Source organism: Dendrobates tinctorius, unplaced genomic scaffold (assembly GCF_039654945.1).
Source record: "Dendrobates tinctorius isolate UK_male_01 unplaced genomic scaffold, ASM3965494v1 ptg000165l, whole genome shotgun sequence".
Classification (NCBI taxonomy): domain Eukaryota; kingdom Metazoa; phylum Chordata; class Amphibia; order Anura; family Dendrobatidae; genus Dendrobates; species Dendrobates tinctorius.
The window spans coordinates 24,915,255-24,940,992 of NW_027361832.1; the positions used below are offsets into that span (position 1 = coordinate 24,915,255).

Genomic DNA, 25,738 nt, shown 5'->3' on the forward strand with positions numbered 1-25,738 from the left:
GTATCACGCCGGGCCCTCTGCAAAGCCCAGCAAGGAGCACAACAGAGTTCAGCGGACTTTAAGGCTGCAATAACTTTTTAAGGTATTCCTATGGATTTTCTTTATCTAGGTTAAGTTAGTTACAACATATACATATTATTGTCCTCTTATAAAGGTGTAATTTACTAGAGCTACTCCCTCGTATTTCCTTTCTAAAACACGTGTTTGCCTTTCCTAGTTTGTATCACCAGGAATGTCCTAATGGGTCTGACGTCTGCACACCTACTGATACAATACGTTGAATAGAAGAAAATGCTAGAGAACCTGAGAGATGATCTGGGTGGAGACCAAGAGTGAGACAAACTAACCCCCATTGGATTGAACGTCCCCATCACGTCCACGTTTACACAAGTCTTTTCTTGAAGGATCGCAGTAAATTCCTTAAGGCTATAGACAAAAAAAAAATGGCATTTCTTTGCAAGACATTTCTGCTGTAAAGGGAAGGGGCTGTATCAACAACACGTCACTACTTGTTCTACCTGTTTCACTGCTCTTCTACAAAACCCAAGCCCCCTACCTACAGTTTTATTCACTTACTCACCAGAGTGTGTCTTCTAAGCATCGTGGCTGAAAGATGACGGCCTTCAAAGGAATATGGACAAGACAGTTTTGGACCTCCATGGCTGGAGAATTTCTGGCTGTTTTCCTTTTTTTGGTCATAAGCTTAGGTTCAACTGCAGGGTTGAATGAACCTGGACCTAGTGATACTCATATCGCTTTCTGCTTTGGACTCAGCATTGCTATATTGATTCATTGCTTTGGACACATATGTGAAGCTTTCTTGAACCCTGCCGTGGCAGTGGCTATGATATGTACCAGAAAAATATCAGTGGCCAAAGGAATTTTTTACATCGTTGTCCAATGTGTGGCCGCTATTTCTGGTGCTGGAGTGATAGCTCTCATTACACCACAAGATAAATGGCCGGTTGGAATCACCAAGGTAATTGTGATCATCCTCGAATTCTCTGAACATAATTTGTAATTACAGAGGATGTTACCTAATTTTTATTTTTTGATGACTAAGGAAAACTAAGGGAAAGAGTGAGGACTGCATGATCAGTTTAAGTATCTAAACCTAGCAATGCATCTATCTATCTATCTGTCTATCTATCTATCTACGGGATTTCTACCTATCACATGTAACTCTAGATTGAGAAAGTTAAAGGGATGACATTTTTTAAAAACGTCTGCTTTTCCCCAGAAATTCCTGCACGTAAATAGGGTTGATCTGCAACCCCTCTGCCCATGTACAGCAGTGGCGCTGTTTCTTGAGTAATAACAAACCTTTTTTTTCAATCCCATAATATTTTGTTTTCTTAATCTCAGTTAAAAATGTCCTTTAGGAATTATAGTTATAAGATTTTTTTTGCACCTTTTATGAATATTTTTTTTTATTGGTGCTCAACAAAAAGAAAATTGATGACAATTGACATCGTCAGATCTCTCTGATCTTGAGGAAATCCAACATTGTTAATTGCATTTTTTTTTCCTATGGCCCATTAGTACTGAAAGAAAGATAGCGATGGTGGCCAAGACTGAATTCTGGATTTCTCCTGTAGCAATGCTAATGTACAGGCCCTACATCTTAAAGCCCCAGTAGCCCTCTTCTTCCGATGGATTAGTTGTGTCCATTCCATTATTTTCCATAGACGCATATAGAAATAAGTGGAGAACCCATTTTGCCATTATGATCACAAATGTTGTATAAACTATTTATTGGTGTTAGAGATGGAGCTAATTATGCAAAATGGAAGTTCTTGGAAGATTAATCCCACTGGCAACGCTTATGTACCTCACAAAGGTGAGTGCTAATCCACACAGTAATAATAATAATAAATAATAATCTTTATTTTTATATAGCGCTAACATATTCCGCAGCGCTTTACAGTTTGCACACATCATCATCACTGTCCCCGATGGGGCTCACAATCTAAATTCCCTATCAGTATGTCTTTGGAATGTGGGAGGAAACCGGAGTGCCCGGAGGAAACCCACGCAAACACGGGGAGAACATACAAACTCCTTGCAGATGTTGTCCTTGGTGGGATTCGAACCCAGGACCCCAGCGCTGCAAGGCCACCGTGCTGCCCTACCATCTATGTAGGAGCACACAATCATAGCTGATTGCACTATTTGGACATGTCTCCTTTAACTAGTGGTCTAGATATCTGTGAATTCCAGTTATATAAAATCCCTAAACTGATGTTTACATGTCCAATCTTTATGGACGTAGACTTGTCCATTGTAGAACATGGAATTGTCCCATCAATAAGCAGATATGGATGGTTCGGTATATTCTGGTCTAGCCTAATATCAAGCCTAATAGAAACCATAGCTATGCTCATAATTCAATGTATATACCATGATTTTCCAATTACAGGACCATGCTACTATTTCCCATGGACAAGCCCTTCTGGTGGAAACAATCATATCATTCCAGTTGGTCTTCACAATTTTTGCGTCATGTGATAAGAAAAGGAGCGATATCAAAGTGCCCATTCCTCTCATCATTGGCTTATCTGTTACCATCGGACACCTGTTTGCAGTAAGTGTACAACTTCAATTATAATGGATTTATTGGGAAAGGTATAATATTGGTCTAAAGGCAGTGATACTCAATGTATGAATGTTGCCCGAACTCACTGACGTCAGATGGAGTGGCCAACCAGCTAATGTGTATGGCGGTATATTGACTTTCTCAGACATTTGAAGTGATAAAAAAGGATCAGGTGTGTTGTCTTTCAACATGCCCTATCATTTTTCTAAAGGGGAATTATTTTTTTCCCTTCTCCCTGTTGAGCACACATGCTTGCTTGACTAAGCTAAACTCGGTGAACAGCTGTCTAATATAAAATCTACTATAATAGAAAATACCGGCTGGAAATATTGTGCCTCATAACACATATTTTATGAAATAAAAGGAATTGTTAATGAGGCTTTATTCACATTATCATTTTTGTTAAAAATAGAAACCACAACGCTACACGTGATCGATGATGTAAGTCATTTCAGCGGCAACAAATACTATTGACTTGTAAAGGGGCCTCTTGTTTGTTGGGATGTCCGTCATTTTTGCACCTTTAGGAATGAAATTCCAGGACGCTCATGTACAGCAAGGTGCATTATAGGGCTGTTTTAATACAATGATATTGATGACCTGTCCTTAGGACAGGTCATTAATAGCAGATGGGTGGAGGTTGGCACAGACACTCCCACAATCAGATGTTTCCCAGATTCCCAGATACATGCAGTTGTGGAGTTCAGTAGCACAGCTTGATCAACTGTCTAGATGCCGTGGCCAGTTATCACAGATCTGTTCCTATTTGTACCCACCAGCGGCCACTAAACTCTTGATGAAGCTTTGCTGTTTAAAGAGGTTTTCCAATACTTTAACATTGATGACCTAGCCATAGGAAAGGTCATCTATGTCTGATTGGTGGGGGTGTGACACTCAGCACCCCTGCCAATCAGCTGCTGTCAGTGCCGGCAGCAGTCAGAAGTGCTCAGTTACGGAGCTGCTCAGTATATTGATAGTGGCCGCGGCCAAGTACTCCACATCCATTTTGATTTGAATAGGAGGTGGATGTTCAGAACCCGGCCGCGACCACTATCAGTAGGCAGAACAGCTTGAACACCAAGAAAAGCTGACCAGCAGAGCTACCGCACCCCCAACAATCAGACATTATGACCTACCTTAATGATAGGTCATCAATGTTAAAGTAGCGGACAACCTCTTTAACTCCACAACTGCTTACATCTGGCCGGCACTTAGAACAGCTGATCATGAACGTGCCGGATATCATATTCCCAATCATCTGATATAGATGATTCATCTTATGAATAGGTGTACGAAGACTCGGCACCCAGAGGTATGCAGTAAAGGTCCAATATAACAGAAAAATTAAGGTTTTGGGTCCTGAATCTGAACCTTCATCAGAATGGTGTGGATTACTATGGGGATTTTAGATACAAAACTGTGAATTGCTTTAGTGAATGTGACAACCGCAATTTAAGATTCAGAGCTGAAACATATGGTACATTTTTCTGATTGCATGAATAAACATTCCCTTTTCTTCACTCCATACCTCTGAGTGCCGAGTTTGCATATACCTACATTTACAGATTAGAACAATACTCCAGCACCAACTCATCTACGGACTGACATGTGCCATTACCTGCTATGTATCATCTCATGGATAGGTCATCGATATTAAAGTAGTGGAACAACCCTTTAAGGCATTAATAAGCAACGCAAGTATTTACTAAAACGGATATCTCAGCTGAGTGACAAGTCCTGTATTATTCCGACAAATTCCTACACAGAATAAAAATATAATACCTACGCGCAAGAAGCTACGTAGAGTCCTCATGCACCTCAATGTGAGGGGTGCAGAATAAAATCACTAATAGACATCCCAATATCAGTGCCCATATGACTTCTTATTTTAGCCTCTGGATGGCCCATGACCGAATTTAAGAATACAATCGAATGTGTCAATGCCAGTTTCACACGACCATCAGCCACGACCATCTGTTTGTGATGTCTGAACCGGAGGCAGGTGACAGGTCTCCTATCCTGGACTCGGCAGCCTCATGGCCATATGTCACATATCTGCACATAGCCTGCTGGTGGATAGTAGTAAGCCCTGAACCATTTCATGTAATTTGTCCAAATTTATCAAAATGGAGCCAACTCTATTCAGTAACAGATTTGAAGATATTTTTCCTTTCGTCGCGCCATCTCATGATTGTTATACATGTTTTTTGCACCATAAACTAAGTAACCATTAGTGCAAGCTTTGAGTTTTGCAAGTATCGATACAAGTTCAGAAGAAACATAGAATCCCGACAAGTGACATATTACATGGCTTACTCATGTTACCTGATCCAATTACCTGACTGGTAAATGAGTGGCTCAGCCCAGCCCGAGTGTAGGCAGGAGATACATTTTGCATTGTTGTATAAGCAGTCTTGTCTGATTTTAGACTTTTTTTTATACTTCTAGTGTTACAGTAACCAGTTACACAAAGCAGACAGTATAGGAAAGTGATTTTTCCATTGACCTTATTTTCAGCTGATACTCTTCTTAACCCAAGCAGGATTATCAGTCCAAAATAATTAACGTGGTGGTCAGAAACCAAAGGTCAATTTCATACTAAAGGTCCATTTATTTATTTTCATAATCTAATGACTTTTCAAATATGTTTCAATTCATTGTCGGACACAAACAGCACAGGGCTCCATGCAAGAACAATATATGGGCCTTTTACAGTCAATATGTCATAATGATGCACAATTTCTACCTCTAGAGGTGGAAATGGGCCCCTTACTTCTTGGGCCCCAGGTTGCATCAATGGTATGTCCACTACTGCTTTAATTAATAATTTCCCACCCATTCCTCTGTTCTCTAACTTACTCAAAAATATTTCCAGAATCCGTCCCTTCCTCAGCCCTCAATCTACTAAAACTCTTGTACATACCCTCATCATCTCCCGCCTTGACTACTGCAGCACTCTCCTCTGTGGCCTCCGTGCTAACTCTCTTACACCACTCCAGTCTGTCCTCAATTCTGCTGCCCGACTAATCCACCTCTCTCCTCGCTACTCCCCTGTCTCTCCCCTCTGCAAATCCCTCCACTGGCTCCCAATTCACCAACGAATCCAGTTCAAACTACTAACACTGACCTACAAAGCCATCCACAACCTTTCCCCTCCCTATATCTCTGAACTAATCTCCCAATATCTTCCCTTACATAATCTTCGATTCTCCTAAGACCTCCTACTCTCCTCCACACTTATTCGTTCCTCATACAACCGCCTCCAAGATTTCTCCCGAATATCCCCTATCCTCTGGAACTCCATGCCTCAACACGTCCGATTATCCACCACCCTCGGATCCTTCAAACGGAACCTGAAAACCCATCTTTTCAGGAAAGCTTACAACCTGCAATAACCATTCTGCCGTCTCACCTCCACCCGAGCTGCCGCCTCAAAACCACCAGAGCTGCTGCACCCCCGACCTTCTGTCTCTTCCACTATCTCTCCGAATGTAAGTCCACAAGGACGGGGTCCCCTCCCCTCTGTACCAGTCTGTCATTGTAAATTTGTTTACTGTTAACGATGTCTATAATTTTGTATGTAACCCCCCTTCTCATGTACAGCACCATGGAATTAATGGCGCTATATAAATAAATAATAATAATACTGTCTGCTTTTTTTTAACTTTTGAAGACATTATGTTAGGAAATCACTTTTGCATGTGGTATATTCAAACAGGATGTCATCTATGGGCCAGGGCTGCGGTCACTGCTACAGCTGCTTTTCCCCACACTGAAACCAAGCATCATCAGTGACATTCATTTCAGATACTGGGCTAGTTCCTGGTCTACTGAGCACATGCTGATCGTCGACCTCGACATGCTCAGTATGCACTCCTTGCGCTATACTCCTTTCAATGGTCACTGACATTGCACTCCCTCTTGAGCTCTAAAAATCAATGATTATCGGGAAGAGACCTCACTGTCAGGATTGAACATGAGAACAGAGACCAGCCCGTAAAAAAGACGTCACCACCCTGAAATGCGACATCTCAACATCTCCTTGCTCACCGCATTCTCTGCTTTTCATTGTGCACTGACAGTGCACTCTCTTTCTGGCTCATCACTTATATTTAGAGCGGGCAAGGGAGCGCACTGTCAGTGAGCAATGAATATATCACAGGGATTAGGATCTCATACTGGGCATGTTTCAGAATTGACAATTGGAGCATGCTCAGAAGACCAGGAACAAGTCTAGTTCATGAAACAGAAGTCACTGATGATGCTTCTTTTCAGGTTGGGGAAAGCAGCTGCAGTAGTTTATGAGGAATCGCTCCTGTCAAACCAATCTAATCAGTTTTTATGAAGAGGTAAGCTATAGACTGGACCAAGGTGAGTTATTGGATGTGGAATATCTTGATTTTTCCAAAGCATTTGATACCGTGCCACACAAGAGGTTGGTACACAAAATGAGAATGCTCGGTCTGGGGGAAAATGTGTGTAAATGGGTAAGTAACTGGTTTAGTGATAGAAAGCAGAGGGTGGTTATAAATGGTATATTCTCTAACTGGGTCGCTGTGACCAGTGGGGTACCGTAGGGGTCGGTGTTGGGACCTATTCTCTTCAACATATTTATTAACGATCTGGTAGAAGGTTTGCACAGTAAAATATCGATATTTGCAGATGATACAAAACTATGTAAAGCAGTCAATACAAGAGAAGATAGTATTCTGCTACAGATGGATCTGGATAAGTTGGAAACTTAGGCCGAAAGGTGGCAGACGCAGTTTAACAATGATAAATGTAAGCTTATACACATGGGAAGAAGGAATCAATATCACCATTACACACTGAACAGTAAACCACTGGGTAAATCTGACATGGAGAAGGACTTGGGGATCCTAGTTAATGATAAACTTACCTGGAGCAGCCAGTGCCAGGCAGTGGCTGCCAAGGCAAACAGGATCATGGGGTGCATTAAAAGAGGTCTGGATAAACATGATGAGAGCATTATACTGCCTCTGTACAAATCTCTGGTTAGACCGCACATGGAGTACTGTGTACAGTTTTGGGCACCGGTGCTCAGGAAGGATATAATGGAACTAGAGCGGGTACAAAGGAGGGCAACAAAATTAATAAAGGGGATGGGGGAACTACAATACACAGAGAGATTAGCAAAATTAGGATTATTTAGTCTAGAAAAAAGACGACTGAGGGGTGATCTAATAACCATGTATAAGTATATAAGGGGACAATACAACTATCTCTCCGAGGATCTGTTTATACCAAGGTAGGTGACGGTCACAAGGGGGAATTCTCTGCGTCTGGAGGAGAAAAGGTTTTTCCACCAACATAGAAGAGGATTCTTTACTGTTAGGGCAGGGCAGTGAGAATCTGGAATTCCCTGCCTGAGGAGGTGATGATGGCGAACTCAGTCGAAGGGTTCAAGAGAGGCCTGGATGTCTTCCTGGAGCATAACAATATTGTATCTTACAGTTATTATTAGGTTCTTAAGAAGGACGCAGATCTGGGAATTTATTCTGACAGAATTTTATAGGCTGAACTCAGTGGTGGGATTCAAATTTTTAACAACAGGTTCTGTGTTTGTTTGCAGGAAAACCACACCCACTTTAAGCCACACCCATTTAAAGACACACACATTATTAAGCCACACTCATTTACACGCACCTTTTCCTCAAACTTATACAAGTAGGGGCGCAGTCAAGGAGCTGTTCCCTATAGGCAGCACAGGTCCACAATAGGCAGCACAGGTCCCCAATAGACAGCACAGGTCCACAATAGGCAGCATTGTTCCCCAATAGGCAGGCACAGGTCCCCAATAGGCAGGCACAGGTCCACAATAGGCAGCATTGTTCCCTATAGGCAGCACAGGTCCCCAGTAGGCAGCATTGTTCACCAATAGGCAGGCACAGGTCCCCAATAGGCAGGCACAGGTCCCCAATAGGCAGCATTGTTCCCCAATAGGCAGGCACAGGTCCCCAATAGGCAGCATTGTCCCCTATAGGCAGCACGGATCCCCAATAGGCAGCACAGGTCCCCAAAAGGCAGCATTGTTCCCTAATAGGCAGCACAGGTCCCCAATAGGCAGCATTGGTCCCTAATAGGCAGCACAGGTCCCTAATAGGCAGCACAGGTCCCCAATACACAGCACAGGTCCCTCATAGACAGCACAGGTCCCTATAGGCAGCACAGGTCCTCAATAGGCAGCACAGGTCGAAAATAGGCAGCACAGGTCCCCAATAGGCAGCATTGTTCCCTATAGGCAGCACACATCCCCAATAGGCAGCACAGGTCCCTAATAGACAGCACAGTGCTGCACAGGTCCCCAATAGGCAGTACAGTGCTGCACAGGTCCCCAATAGGCAGGCACAGATCCTCTGTCCCTTCTGTCCACCCCAGACTCCTCTGTCCACCCCAGACTCCTCTGTCTCCTAAGTCCATCCCAAATTCCTGTGTCCCCTCTGTACTCCTCTGTCCCCTTTGTACTCCTCTGTCCACCCCAGACTCCTGTGTCCTCTGTCCACCCCAAACTCCTGTGTCCCCTCTGTACTCCTCTGTCCACCCCAAACTCATGTGTCTACCCCAGCCCAGACTCCTCTGTTCTCCTCTGTCCACCCCAGACTTCTGTGTCCCCTCTGTACTCCTCTGTCCACCCCAGATTCCTGTGTCCCCTCTGTACTCCTCTGTCCACCCCAGACTCCTCTGTCCCCTCTAGTCCTCTCTGGACTCCTTTCTCTCCCTCAGACTCCTCAGTCCCCTCTGGACTCATCTGACCCCTCTAGTCCTCTGTCCCTTCTGTCCCCTCCGGACTTCTCTCTCTCCCCCCAGACCTCTCTGTCCCCTCCAGACCTCTCTGTCCCCGAGACTCCACTGTCCCCCCCAGACTCAGCGTGTTCCGTCACGACGTGTACCTGAGCGCCTGACCGCGTCCTCACAGCACCACACGCTCTCTGGGCACTTGCTGCAGGATGGGGGCGCATCTCCTTGGTGATATACGGTAGCTGTAGTTCCAGGTTCTTGCCTCCTGGGGCTGGGCTGGAGGTGAGCTCTGTGCTCCCTGTGGATGTGACGCGGCAATCCCCGCACTGTGCTGGCTGCAGCTCCGGCCCCTGTATAGTCCTCAGAACCGGATCGCAGCTCTGAATCTCCCCGGTTCGGGGAACCGGCTGCTTTTTTAACAACCGGTTCCACTAATGTCTTTTTTCGGCCTTAGGCTACTTTCACACATCAGTTTTTTGCCGTCAGGCAGGATCCGGCTATTTTTAGAAAAAACGGATCCGGCATAAATTTTGGAGAACTGTAGAAACGGATCCGTTTTTTTGCTGGATCCGTCTAGCAGGTTATATCTGTTTCCTGGGGGCTGGCCAATTGGATCTGAGCATGCGCAGAACTTAAAAAAACGGATCCGGTGGCTGGATCCGTCTTTTTCTGGATCCGGCGCATTCCGGCGCCCATAGACTTTCATTGTAGCAAAAAGCTGGAAGCGCCGGATCTGGCGCTTCCGGCTTTTTCGCCGGAGAGAAAAAACGTTACAGTAGCCGTTTTTTCCAGACACCGGAATGAGACAAGTAGCCGGATCCGGCAAAAAACGGATGAAACGCAATGCGATCCGGCGCTAATGCAAGTCAATGGGGAAAAACTGGATCCGGCATTGCATTTTGCCGGATCCGGTTTTACAAAAAAAAGCCGGATCGCGCCTGACGGCAAAAAACTGATGTGTGAAAGAGGCCTTACTAACTATGTTACTATGTTAGTGATCCTTAGACCCTGGCCATCTGATGACTTCCCATTTGAGATCTGGGGAGTTTCTTGGCCAAGTATGCCATTCTTAATTACACTTGCAGGCATATGATAAGCTCAATTCATTATGAGGCGCACACCCCTTAATGAGATTGCACATGTTCTCAGGGTGTCTAGCCAGAAATGTTACTCCTGTCAAGTAACACTTCTGGTGTTATGTACACCGCCAGTTTTAATTATTTTGTGAGGCAGATATTGCCATCCTCTGTCCTGCCACAGGTCCTCCCCATCTCTTCGGCGTGGTGTTGCATAAAAATGCCACAAGTTGCAATTTTTGCTGCAACTTTGAGTTTTGAAAAAAATTTGCAACTTTTCAAAGTGTTTTATGTTAGAATTCTTGCGTGAAGACTTTGCTGAATAGGGGCCTATCTGACCACCCAATGGTTGCAATTTGAAGCAGCCCATGGACGAAAAAAAGGAAGGTTGCTAGTATAATGCAATATTATATCAAATTATTTTTATGAGAAAATGGTAATTTCTAAACAAATTCTAGAAAATATAAGGAAGATAACATCTGTATTCCACAGCACGTTTATACAGTGATTGCGAAAGTATTCGGCCCCCTGAAACTTTTCAAGCTTTTCCCAAATATCATGCTTCAAACATAAAGATACCAAATGTAAGTTTTTGGTGAAGAATCAACAAGTGGAACACAATTCTGAAGTTGAAGGAAATCTATTGGTTATTTTACATTTTTGTGGAAAGTCAAAAACTGAAAAGTGGGGCTTGCAATATTATTCATCCCCTTTACTTTCAGTGCAGCAAACTCACTCCAGAAGTTCATTGTGGATCTCTGAATGATCCAGTGTTGTCCTAAATGACTAATGATGATAAATATTATCCGACTGTGTGTAATCTAGTCTCCGTATAAATGCACCTGCTATGTGATAGTCTCAGGGTTCTGTTTGAAGCACAGAGACGTGATACTGTTGTGGAGAAGTTTAAAGCCGGATTTGGATACAAAATGATTTCCAAAACTTTATACATCCCAAGGAGCACTGTGCAAGCAATTTATTGAAATGGAAGTAGTATCATACCACTGCAAATCTACCAAGACCCGGCCGTCCCTCTAAACTTTCATCTCAAACAATGAAAAGACTGATCAGAGATGTAGCCAAGAGGCCCATGATCACTCTGGATGAAATGCAGAGATCTACAGCTGAGGTGGGACAGTCTGTCCCTATGACAACAATCAGTTGTACACTGCACAAATCTGGCCTTTATGGAAGAGTGGCAAGAAGAAAGCCATTTCTCAAAGATATCCATGAAAAGTGTCCTTTAAAGTTTGCAACAAACCACCTGGGAGACACATCAAACATGTGGAAGAAGGTGCTCTGGTCAGACGAAACCAAAATCGAACTTTTTGGCAACAATGCCAAACGATATGTTTGGCGGAAAGGCAACACAACTCATCACCCTGAACACACCGTCAAACATGGTGGTGGCAGCATCATGGTTTGGGTCTGCTTTTCTTCAGCAGGGAAAGGGAAGATGGTTAAAATTGATGAGAAAATGGATGGAGCCAAATACAGGATCATGACTTATGGATATGGGACGGACCCCCACTCCATCTTAAAACCACCATAACTACAGTAAACTTAGGCACTAGAATAAATACACAACACATTTTTTTGGTTGTCAAAATGGCCACAGCTTTATTTAAATCACAGGATTAAAAACAATCACAGTAGGAGTCAGGTGAAGTGCTAGTACATTGGGATTCACAAGTACTGTGATATCCCCAGCTGTCTGACATACAGAACCAGGCCAGACAGCCATAAAGGGGGCGGCACGCACTGGCTTGCCATTCAAGCAGAGCCAGTAAACTTTCAGGGCACCAATGACCCTATTATCCTCACTCCTGTGCTTAACCACTGTGCCCGCCCCTGATTGACGTTACCATTACAACGTCCTTGAGGCTGGCCACCAAAGCCGAGCCTGTTCACCACCATGAGGTTTTACATCCTCTATTAGTTAAAATGAGTCCCCCTTAACTTGCCTGCAACTTCCACCTGACTCCTAAACCGCAAAGCTGTGACGGGTTATAAATTCACATTTGACACCTTTTTTTTTTTTTTTTTTTTTTTATAAATCACTTTAGTAAACTTATAAACTAGAAGTCCCTGCAAAAGCATTAAGGGGACTAGCTTGGCAAACCTCCGACTCACAAAGAGTCATCCTACAGCACTCAGGAGAGGAAAAACCCCCTGTGGAGGAAACCTCTAGGGAACCATGGCTGAAGGATTGCCCTTCCCTTGGGCTTAGAAGGTTAATGCCGTTAACTCTTTATAGCCATGATAAAATTGAACCTGGAACAAAATATACAATGGTAAGTTCAAAAATACAATAAAGCATTCATCATACAAGCAATAATTAAAACGTTTTAGGACAATGATTATAAACAGGGCGGGTGGGCGGGAAATGCTTCCTCCTGTTCATCCTGTGCATGAAAGAGGGAGAGAGACAGATTTCCTGCTCTATATAAGCCCCACCCTCCTCACAGTAACCCCCCAGGCACAGACATACTGGGCTTCTTACTCTTATAGCAACATCCCTCGTGCTTAAAAATCTATACCACTACACCAAAAAAGCTGCAGGAGTAAAGGTCCACCCATCCCCAAGTCATGTCCTCCTCCGCCTATGGCTCCAGTGGTTTCTTTCTTAAAGAAAACATGTTGGAGTCTGCAAAAGACCTGAGACTGAGATGGAGATTTGTCTTCCAACAAGACAATGATCCCAAACATAAAGCAAAATCTACAATGGAAAGGTTCACAAATAAACGTATCCAGGTGTTAGAATGGCCAAGTCAAAGTCCAGACCTGAATCCAATCGAGAATCTGTGGAAAGAGCTGAAAACTGCTGTTCACAAACGATCTCCATCAAACCTCACTGAGCTCGAGCTGATTGCCAAGGAAGAATGGGCAAGAATTTCAGTCTCTCGATGTACAAAACTGATAGAGACATACCCCAAGTGACTTGCAGCTGTAATTGCAGCAAAAGGTGGCGCAACAAAGTATTACCGTAAGTTAAAGGGGCCGAAAAATATTGCATGTCCCACTTCTCAGTTTTTCTGCAAAGGAATACGTGGATTTCATCCACGCTGCCCAAATGATGAAATTCCACCTGGTATTTCCTGAAGAAGAGGTTGCAAAAAACCTTGAAACGCGTAGAATAAACCACTGTCAAACTTTATTAACCTTCTGGAATTTCATCATTTGGGCAGCGCAGACGAAATCCACGTATTCTTTTGCAGAGTTCTGTTTCAGATAGTCAGTGACCGACTTGTGGATCTGCAGCAGCCCTTATCTATACATGCTTTGAATACCTACTACCAGGTGAGCAGTTTTCTGTCAAACCGCTTACTTTATTTGTGGGATAAGACCCTATATTGCACTTGTGTCTCCCTCTTTCCTCACAATACTTTTCAGTTTTTGACTTTCCACAAAATTTTAAAATATCCAATAACTTTCGTTCAGCTTCACAATTATGTTCCACTTGTTGTTGATTCTTCACCAAAAATTTACACTTGGTATCTTTATATTTGAAGCATGATATGTGGGAAAAGGTTGAAAAGTTCCAGGGAGCCGAATACTTTTGCAAGGCACTATACCTACAGTCATATGTTAAAGTTTGGGCACCCCTATTAATGTTAACCTTTTTTCTTTATAACAATTTTGGTTTTTGCAACAGCTATTTCAGTTTCATATATCTAATAACTGATGGACTCAGTTATATTTCTGGATTCAAATGAGGTTTATTGTACTAACAGAAAATGTGCAATCTGGCTATGAAGTTCAAAGCTCAATGAGGTTACAAAACCAATTTAGTGCTTCAGGAAGTCAGTAAAAAGTAGTTAGGAGTGTTCAAATCAAGAAAATGATAAGGGTGCCATACTTTTGCACCGGTCAAATTTTGTTTAAATGCAGATTGCACATTTTCTGTTAGTACAATAAACCTCATTTGAATCCAGAAATATAACTGAGTCCATCAGTTATTAGATATATGAAACTGAAATAGCTGTTGCAAAAACCAAAATTGTTATAAAGAAAAAAGGTTAACATTAATAGGGGTGCCCAAACTTTTACATATGACTGTATATTTATATATAGTGGGATATATTGTTTTTCTTGAGGTATGTAAAAAAATGGGCAATAGCCTGATGTGAACAGGATCTTACTCTGAATTCACATATATAGAAATGGGAATTAACAAATGCTTTGTGATAATTCTGCATATAATATTGCTGCACACGGCACTCATGTCCAAACTTTACTAGAAATACTATCTGGAAAAAATCTATTGTTTTATGACATCTACAAGCAGCAGCTCAAAAGGAGTTTTGGCGAGTGTTTGGTTGCAGTAAGAACATCAGTAGTGTACACGCTGTTTCACTTGATAAATCACATTATATACAGATACATTATTCTCATCCTATTGTCTTCATCAGATTCCATACACAGGAGCCAGCATGAACCCAGCCAGATCGCTCGCAACCAGTATTGTGTTTGCCAAGTGGGATAATCACTGGGTGAGTTGACATTCTGTCTTTTTAGGTTTATCTCCTAACAGTCTTGGAAATGTAAACATTTTTAAATGGAATCTGTCAGCAGGTTATTGCTATGTAGTCTAACAGCAGCATGAGGTAGGGCCAGAGATCCTGATTCCAATGATGTGTCACTTAGTTTACTCAATGCAGCAGTTATGATAGAATCACTGTTTTCTCTGCTGCCCATCTAGCAGAGCTCAGTTGTTGATCTGTGTAGCTCCTACCCATCCACCACCAAAATAATTTATTGGACTAGGAAGCATGAGGTCAGTTGTCCTGTAGTGATAATCTCCCGATGATTAAACACTAATTGAATTGAAACAATAATGCAGCCCCCATAGAATATAATGTAGCCCCCTCATAAAGTACAATGAATCCCCCATAAAATATAATCTAGCCCCCCATAGAATATAATGCAGCCCCCCATAGAATACAATGTAGCCTCCCCATATAGTGTAATGTAGCCCCCACATAGAGCATGATGCAATCACCCCCCATAGAATATAATAAATATAATACAGCCCCCCATAGAATATAATGTAGCTCCAAATAGAATATAATACAGCCCACCTCCCCATAGAACATAATGTAGCCCCCATTTTATATAACACAGCCTCCCCCATAGAATATAATGTAAAATGTACCCCCCATGGTATATAACCGCATAGTATATAGCCCAGCACCAAATGGTATATAGCCCAGCACCACAAGATATACAGCCCAGCAGAACATGGTATATAGCCCATCCAAACATGGTATATATAGCCCAGCACCACATGGTATATAGCCCAGCCACACATGGTATATAGCCCAGCCACACATGGTGTATATAGCCCAGCACCACGTGGTATATAGCCCAGCCACACATGGTATATATAGCCCAGCACCACATGGTATATAGCCCAGCCACACATGGTATATAGCCCAGCCACACATGGTGTATATAGCCCAGCACCACGTGGTATATAGCCCAGCCACACATGGTATATATAGCACAGCACCACATGGTATATAGCCCAGCCACATATGGTATATAGCCCAGCCACACATGGTATATAGCCCAGCACCACATGGTGTATATATAGCCCAGCCACACATGGTATATATATCTCAGCACCACATGGTATATATAGCCAAGCACCACATGGTATATAGCCCAGCACCTCATTGTATATAGCCCAGCCACACATGGTATATAGCCCAGCACCACATGGTATATATTGCCCAGTCACACATGGTATATATAGCCCAGCACCATATGGTATATAGCCCAGCCACACATGGTATATAGCCCAGGCCACATAGCATATAACCCCTCCCCCACACCAAGAATGGCCCCACAGTCCAGCACACACAACGATCTATTAAAAAAAAGCAAAAAAAACACACTCCTCACCTTCTCTTGCCCGTGCTGCTCTTGGCTCCTGTCTCCTGCACTGCCTGGCACACAGTGAGTGTGCGATGACGTCATCACGCACCCATTGTGTGTCAGTCTGTGAGAGGCAGAGTGGGGAATGATGGGAGAGGGAGCGTCAGCTGACGCTCTCTCCTCCATCATTGCTTTGATCTGCGTTTGATCTGCGTTCAATGCGGCGACGGCGGGGGGAGTCGGCGCTGAGAGCAGGTGGTGGCGGTGGTGGGGCGAGTCGGCGCTGGGGGCAGGGGGGCCCCCCTTTCTCACAGGGGCCCCATAGCGGCTGAGTGATGTGCCGCTAGCTGGGGGAGCGGGGGCCCTAGCCAGCTGCCTGGTCTGCCTGCCCCTAACACTGGCCCTGCCTATCCTTGTATGCATGGTTCCTAGGAAAAAAAATGTCCTACTTACCTTGCCTGCGCACCCTCGATGCATCTTGTTACGGCGCCAGCAGCTCTTCCTGCCGAGCGATCACGTGACCCTGCTCATTAAGGTAATAAATATTCACTTTACACCTATGGGAGTGGAGAGGCGTGTGTAATCATTACCTTAATGAGCGGGGCCACGTGATCGCTCGGCCAGAAGAGTTGCTGGCACTGGAACGAGATGCAGCGAGGCCGCGCAGGAAGGTAAGTAGGATATGTGCTGGAAGCTGGTGCCTGTGGCTGTCACTGTGCGCGCTATAAGAGAAATGAATATTTATTTCTCTTTAGCAGCGGCACAGGTTTTAGCTGCCAGCTCCTGCCTCTGTCACCTGCTGCTCCACCACTCCCCCTCCCCCATTGTCTTTGTGGGACAATTGACTTGTGTATAAGCCAACGGGACCATTTTCAGCACAAAAAAATGTGCTGAAAAACTCAACTTATAAATGAGTGTATACGGTAACACACACACATCTTTGGATACTGTTTTTGCAAGACCCTCCTCACATTTTCCCCCTTTACACAAACCTTATAGTGCTCTAGACAGTAATAATACCCCATCTGTGCCGAAGGTGGACCCAGGCAACTATAGGCCGGTGAGTCTGACTTCTATACCAGGAAAGATCTTTGAACAAATTATTAAACAACATGTATGTCAATACCTGGATAAGAATGAAGTGATTAAACAGAGTCAGCATGGGTTTGTAACTAATAAGTCATGTCAGACTAACTTAATTTCCTTCTATGACGGTATCACTGATTGGGTGGATCAAGGAAATGCTGTAGATATAGTATATCTTGACTTTAGCAAAGCATTTGACAAAGTCTCTCATACAATCCTTATTGAAAAAATGACTAAGTATGGAATGGACAAGGCAACTGTTAGGTGGATTCATAACTGGCTTAGTGATCGGACCCAAAGAGTGGTCGTAAATGGCTGCACATCCAGTTGGAAGAATGTCTCAAGTGGGGTACCACAGGGCTCTGTCCTGGGCCCTGTATTGTTCAACATCTTTATCAACGATTTAGATGAAGGAATTGAGGGTAAACTGATTAAATTTGCTGATGACACAAAGCTAGGAGGGATAGCTAATACTAGAGAAGAGAGAGAGAGGATTCAAAAAGATTTAAATAAACTGGAGAAGTGGGCAGCAACTAACAGAATGGTTTTTAACAGGGAGAAATGCAAAGTACTACATCTGGGCAATAAAAATGAAAAAAGCATATATAGAATGGGAGGAATAGGGCTAAGTGACAGCACATGTGAAAAAGACTTGGGTATACTAATAGATCACAGACTGAATATGAGTCAACAGTGTGATGCAGCAGCAAAAAAGGCAAATGCAATTCTAGGATGTATTAACAGAAGCATACAGTCTAGATCATGTGAAGTCATTATTTCCCTCTACTCCTCTTTGGTCAGACCTCATCTGGAATATTGTGTCCAGTTTTGGGCACCACATTTTAAAAAAGACATCAACAAACTGGAGCAAGTTCAGAAAAGAGCAACCAGAATGGTGACCGGTCTGCAAACCCTGTCTTATGAGGAAAGGTTGCAGGATTTGGGAATGTTTAGTTTGCAAAAGAGAAGACTGAGAGGAGACTTAATAGCTGTCTACAAATATCTAAAGGGCTGTCACATTGTAGAAGGATCAACTTTATTCTCATTTGCACAAGGAAAGACTAGAAGCAATGGGATGAAACTGAATGGGAAGAGACACAGATTAGATATTAGAAAAAACTTTTTGACAGTTAGAGTGATCAATGAGTGGAACAGGCTGCCACGAGAAGTGGTGAGTTCTCCTTCAATGGAAGTCTTCAAACAGAGGCTGGACAGACATCTGACTGAGATGATTTAGCGAATCCTGCTTTGAGCAGGGGGTTGGACCAGATGGCCCAGGAGGTCCCTTCCAACTCTACGATTCTATGATTCTATGATTCTATGACTACAGTAATAGCACTCTCCTGCTGTGCCTCGCACAATAACAGTGCCCCGTTGTGTCCCTAAACAGTAATAATGCTTCCTCTGTACTTCCTCGAAGTAGTAATGGTCCCCTGTGCCCCTGTAGTTATACTGTACCATAACAATATAAATAATGTACCCCTGTGCTGCTTTATAACAATAATTTCCCCTGTACCTCATTTAAAATAATAACAATAAATAATACTTCCTCAGTGTCTCCTTTAATAAATACCTCCAAAATGCTCCTACACAAAAAGATGGCACCCCAGACCACAGAAAGTATGATGCTCTGCAGCCCCTATACAGTAAGTCACGACAACATCCCATACAATATGATCGTACCCCACCGTCCCCCGTATAGTATGATTGGTACCCCAAAGCCCACCACACAGCGTGATTGGTCCCCTACAGACCCCGTATAGTATGATGGATCTCCACAGAGTCCCATACAGTATCATGGTCCACCACAGACCTCATACAGTATTATGGTCCACTAACAGACCCCCATATAGTATGAAGGTCCCTCAAAAACCATTCGTATAGCATGATGGTCCATCAGCCACCATTTAGTATGATGGTCCCCCACAGCCCCTATATAGTATGATGCTCCATCACAGAACCACATACAGCATGATGGTTCCCTATTGCCCTCAATAAAGTATGATTGTTGCTTGTAGCTCCCCATATAGTCTGATGGTCCTCACACAGCTCCCCATACTATATGATGGTTCCCACACAGCGCCCCATACTATATGATGGTTCCCACACAGCGCCCCATACTATATGATGGTTCCCACACAGCGCCCCATACTATATGATGGTTCCCACACAGCCCACATATAGTATAATGGTTACTACAGCACTCCATAGATTATTTGGTCACCAACAGACCCTGTACAATATAATGGTTCCTAAACATCCCCCCATATAGCATGATAGTCTCTCGCAGCCCTGCATATACTATGATGGTCTCCCAACATCCCCCCATATAGCATGATGATCCTTCGTAGCCCTCCATATACTATGATGGTCCCCCGCAGCCCCCGATATAGTATGATGGTCCCTCACAGTCCCCTATACAGAATGTTGGTCTTCACCCAGCCCCCATACAGTATGGTGCTTACCACAACACAACCACAACAGTATTTCTGCCCTGTCAACAGGAGGAGAAACTGCTGCTCTGTTGACAGGGAGCAGCTGAATTTCTGGCAGGAGCGGTCAATGACCGACGCTGGGTACAAGAGGCAGGCAGTTGCCTCGGTGAGATATCTCCTTTTAACATATATGTCTGAAGTCATACAGCCAGTGTCTCATACACGCTGCTTGTACATCTGGCAGCATAAAAGGCTTTTGCAGGATTATAGTTTTGATGACCAATCTTAAAGTATCCATCTTTGGTTCTCTGCTGATCAGCACAATTGGACTGCGGTGACCCCACAAGAGCTGCGTCCCCTACATTGCTTAGCCACAGTGGCTCGTCCATACTATGTTTTTTGTGGCTCCGCTCCAATAGAATAGAACAGGCTGTAGTACCAGGTAAAGCCGCCTGTATGGACAAGCCACCACCACATCCTACAGTTCTGTATGTAACTTCATTAGGTGTCACCTGGATTAGTGACTGAGCCGTGAAGTCTTTTTGTTGACCAATGTGTTAATTTCCCCACAGATCTACTGGGTGGGTCCATTGATGGGCAGCATTCTTGCCAGTTTTATCTATGAATACTTATTCTGTCCAGACCCTGAACTTAAACTCCGGATGCAGGCTAGTTTCAGGAGAGCCCCGAATGAAGACGAATCTGTGCAGCTGACAGTGAGACCAGGAGGAGAATATAACAAACTGGAGACGACGGCATAATATTATCCGACATGTCATGCTTGTGTGTATGTATATTATAGAATGACAGAGGTCAGAAGTGGCGGTGTAAGAAAGAATTCATGAGATGCCGCTGGTTATTTATTCTGGATATGTTATATGTTAACACATACATGTTTATTACAGTCCTACTGATATTAATGAGAGTTTTCTATTGTATGCTACATTTTAATATTCATCAAAAATATGTAACCTGCAGAATGAATTAAATGGGTATTCCCATCTCCAAGATCCTACCCCAATATGTAGTAGGCGTAATAATAATAATAATAAGAATAATAATAATAATAGCAAATACCTCCAATTAGAAATGTAGTATAGTTCTTCTGATAAGATATGTTGCTTACCCTATGTTCAGGGCATTGTAGTAACTCAGGCATCCATGGTTATGGCAACTCATATAGTGACAGCTAGTTGCCAGTGGTCATAACCATGGATCCCTAAGCTACTGCAATGCCTGCACGTGAGATAAGCAATGTAGCAAATCAGAAGAACTATACTACATTACTAATTGAATAAAAATACCTTTGACAAGTATCTGCATTTTAAATATCAGGAAATCAGCATAATAATTCAATAGCAGACACAAATAGATGGACAATAAGGACAATCGCAATCTGCCAAGAGAACAAACTGAGCAAAGCTCCAAAAAAGCGCCTATAAGTCCAAAGTAAAGTCAATAATTTTTATTATTAAGACAAATCCAGATACAAATGGGGGGAAGTGGACAATAAAGTGCGAAAACCGCACACCGCATGGATAAAAAGGGGTTGCTGTACAATCAGAACCTATGCAGTAACAAGAAAAACATACATAAAGTTACTAAATTATCGCAAAGTGCATATAGTGCATGGCAATGTATGGCAATTAAGAATGCACCGCCAAAAAGTATATATATATATATATCTTATACGAGCTCCATCCATCAAGTAAACAGCTAAATACACAGGTCATTATCAGATAGCAGGTGATCATTCACCATGGTTAGACAGGTATATGACACCTAAGAAGCATAGTAGTAAGAGAGGAAGCATAAATTACCTAATGAAATGGCGGGCAGAGGTTCCAGCAGTCAGCAATCCACCCCTATGATCGTTTCAGAGGGTTACTCCTTCATCAGAGTAACCCTCCGAAACGATCGTTGGGGTGGATTGCTGACTGCTGGAACCTCTGCCCGCCATTTCATTAGGTAATTTATGCTTCCTCTCTTACTACTATGCTTCTTAGGCGTCATATACCTGTCTAACCATGGTGAATGATCACCTGCTATCTGATAATGACCTGTGTATTTAGCTGTTTACTTGATGGATGGAGCTCATATAAGAGATATATATATATATATATACTTTTTGGTGGTGCATTCTTAATTGCCATACATTGCCATGCACTATATGCACTTTGCGATAATTTAGTAACTTTATGTATGTTTTTCTTGTTACTGCATAGGTTCTGATTGTACAGCAACCCCTTTTTATCCATGCGGTGTGCGGTTTTCGCACTTTATTGTCCACTTCCCCCCAATTGTATCTGGATTTGTCTTAATAATAAAAATTATTGACTTTACTTTGGACTTATAGTCGCGTTTTTTGAGCTTTGCTATGTTTGTTCTCTTTACATTTTTAATTGGAAGTATGGAAGTATTTGCTAATATTACTATTATTATTATTATTATTATTATTACATCTACTACATATTGGGAGAGCGCAGAGAAAGATTTCCAGTTTGTCAAGGAGCGCTTTCGGCTGATTCATTAATTACTCCGAGTATTTCAAAGAATATCCAGAAAAAGAAGGGGGGTGCAGATCTAAGTGCAGAGTTTTAATTATGTCAGATAGAAATAAAAAATTCTTCTCACCTTTTTGGTGTCTTGTTGCTCAGCGTATAACGCTGTGTTTGGGTACTGGAGTAATCGTCTGGATCTGCTGGCCTGCAGCTCAAAACAGGTGGAACGAACTACCTTGTAGGAGATTCGTCAGAGAATGCAGAAAAGGATTTCCAGTTTGTCAAGGAGCGCTTCTGGCTGATCCATTAATTACTCCGAATATTTAAAGGAATATCCAGTTTATTATTAGACATAAAAACACAACATGTTTCGGCTATTCATAAAATTAGCCTTCATCGGGTAAAAACCTGATGAAGGCTAATTTTATGTATAGCCGAAACGCGTTGTGGTTTTATGTCTAATAATAAACTGGATATTCCTTTAAATATTCGGAGTAATTAATGGATCAGCCGGAAGCGCTCCTTGACAAACTGGAAATCCTTTTCTACATATTGGGAGAGGATATTGGAGATCTTAAATATATCATGAATGTACATTGATATGTCAATAGTATATGCTATCACAATAGTATACCATATGCTTAGTTGTATCGTGCGACTATTGGCAGGAATTCATCTATTGCTCAGTACTGAAAACTAATCATAGGAGATATAAAAGAAAAATCCTAAAACCTGATATAATTCTTTAAAAAGACTGATTAATATGGCAGCATAAGGGACAAAAAGAGCATAGCATTAGCACTGCCGAGACTGCTTTGCTCCCTGCTCTCTGCATTGCTGAACGCTGTATTAATCTGAGAAGCCAAGACAAATGGGATTGGCAAACAGCCTGATTCTTAGGCGGAGATCACACTTGCGAGAAACTCGCACGAGCCTCGCACCTCAATATCCGGCACTGCCGCCAGCACTCGGGACCGGAGTGTGCGGCTGCATAGAAATATATGCAGCCACATACTCCAGTTCCGAGTGCCGGATATTGAGGTGCGAGACTCATGCGAGTTTCTCGCAAGTGTGATCCCGGCCTTATGGAGGAAGAGTTACAAAATATATGTCATCAGGATGAACTGGGAATGTTGGAGGGGAACCGTTCTGATACTTTGCCCTCTCTGACACTTCTCTGTGCTTTGAAATAACCATATTTATGGGTAAAAACAGGGTTCTAAAGAGATACCTGATGGCCAAATTTAGGGCAGTGTTCTCCTAGAGATTGTAAAAGACTGTTTTTCCCCTCTTTGACAGGTGAAGGAGCGATATTGAGATAAGGTCATTCCCTAGCTTAGTCAGCACTATTAATCACATTTTTTCAGGAATATAACTCTAGACCAAAGAAGTATAACAATTATGTTTGGGTATTTTTATGAGTGTCAAGTAATGCTGGTTACCTTCTGTAATCACAACTATTGTTGGGCAGTTGTTGACCCCTGATAGCTCAACTGAACGACAATGTCTCTGTAATTCCCATTATTCCCTTTCACTTCTATAGGAGTTATGGAAACAGTGTAGCCCAACAGTATAAGTATCTTGGATAGAAATGACCATGTAAAGAAGGCTTTTCATCATATTTTTAATTTAAGCTATCTTTTCTATTTGGTGATCCTAACCTGATTCGGGTCATAGCTTCCTCGGTTGATGAAATGTTTGAGGCATCATTTAATACTTTTTGTGCCATTTTATGTTTACTACCTATTTATTACCATTCTGTAGGCTTTGACTTCTAGATGGTGTTAGAATTTTTGTCAAGTTACATGTTATCATAGTTTCTTTGTAGAATTAGTGTATGGAAGCTTAGCTTATTTTATCGGAGCAGCATTGTGCATATTTGTAGATTTGCGAGTGGATCCGCTGCTGCAGATTCTTACCGCCCCTGGTATTTCTGTACGACCTGGCCTCCTGTGATGTCTTACCCCTTATGTAACTGCTGTAATCAGAGGAGCAGAAGTCATCACAGGAAGATTTATGTTACACTCGCACAACCATGTGAAGTGTCGGTGTGTTGCCTAAATTTTTATCAGACAGTACATAGATTTATTGAGTAAGTCTTATTGTGATCCTCAAAATCAGAGTCTAAAGGATCTGACATTCAGATCTGGGATTTTCAAATGTGACTACAACCATTAAACTCTATGGGTCGCTGCGCCGTCTGATAAAAAAATTGGGCAGCATACGGACGTTTCACATGGATCTGTAAATGTAGAGACCTACTACAGAGACCAGCAGGGATCCAGACAAGGAAACCTTTGAATCATCAGTGGAGGAAGTTATACTGCTGCAGACTACTAGGGTTCTTTGTAAATTTCTAATTTCCCATTGAAAGTAATACTGAAAATTTGGAGCAATTTTACAACCGATCCACAGCGTAAATTGACATTTTGTTGATTTAAAATTTAATTTTTATGTTGATATTCTTCTGCAATGTGTAGATGAGATTTGGTAAAACTTTTCTGCACTGTAACACACTGAGGATTTTTTTAGCTTCCAAATCCAGACAGGAAATCTGCCCCATGTGCCATTAAAGAGGTTATCACGTTATTATTGACTGTCGCCGATCCAGCACCTGAAACTTCTGATGATCAGTTGTCGTCATGTGAAGATGGCTTTGCAAATGGGAAAACCCTTCTAAAGAGCAGTACGGCTACCTTCTTTTAAAATACATAGAATTTTGATTTAGTTTTCCTTTATTTTAGACTTGGAATACGTTCAATCAAAACAAACTTTGTCACAACATTTCGAAAAATAAACCTGACTTTTGTTTCCTATGCAGGCGAATTGTACAAATTTTCATTTCTTACGACATTTCTGTTGTTTCAGGGGAAGTCTGCTTCTGTCTCTCGCCAGCTCCCCTTTCACCCCCTCTCTCCATAGAGTCTTATGGGCAGCAGCTGCTATTTCATCCCCCAGATCACCTGAAAAATGTGTGTTCACTGAAGACAGATTTTAAAAGTGAATTGAGAGGGAATGACCAGTCTAGGTGAAGAAAGAAGCAGATTTCTCTGATAAGATTTTTACAAAGTGTCGGCTACTATCTAAACTGTAAACCACTCATCTTACAAACCTTCTTCTATAATGTATTTTTTCTGTTTTTGTATGAAATAAAATGTAATATAAGAACCCAATTCTGGACTAAATTGATTTGAAACATTACAAAATTTTGGTGCAACTCGAAGTTGTGCAAAATTTTAGCGACTTTTGACATTTTCACCAGTTTTGAGGCAGGATTGGGATGCAGCGGGTGACGCCATAGCATGTATTCCCTACTCCAGAAATTTTACTCCAGTTAGAGACTGAAGTAAGATTTCTGGGTGATGTACTTCACTCTTTAGATACTCCAAATTCATGAAAAGGCTT

The 25,738-nt window shown here is 42.4% G+C and overlaps 1 protein-coding gene across 1 annotated transcript; it reads left to right on the forward strand.

The window, feature by feature from the left end:
• The first annotated feature begins 591 nt into the window (after positions 1-591).
• LOC141053070 (aquaporin-4-like) lies at positions 592-20,752 on the forward strand. The gene is made up of 4 exons (XM_073550388.1): positions 592-979; positions 2,420-2,584; positions 14,844-14,924; positions 20,405-20,752. The coding sequence occupies exons 1-4, from the start codon at positions 614-616 to the stop codon at positions 20,591-20,593; spliced, it is 801 nt and encodes a 266-aa protein (XP_073406489.1). The 5' UTR covers positions 592-613; the 3' UTR covers positions 20,594-20,752.
• Positions 20,753-25,738: the final 4,986 nt, after the last annotated feature.

Coding starts and splice junctions, on each gene's coding strand:
- LOC141053070 (XM_073550388.1), top strand. CDS start 614: ATGACGGCCTTCAAAGGAATATGGACAAGACAGTTTTGGACCTCCATG. Junction 980..2,419: donor GGCCGGTTGGAATCACCAAG/GTAATTGTGATC, acceptor TTCCAATTACAG/GACCATGCTACTATTTCCCA. Junction 14,925..20,404: donor CCAAGTGGGATAATCACTGG/GTGAGTTGACAT, acceptor ATTTCCCCACAG/ATCTACTGGGTGGGTCCATT.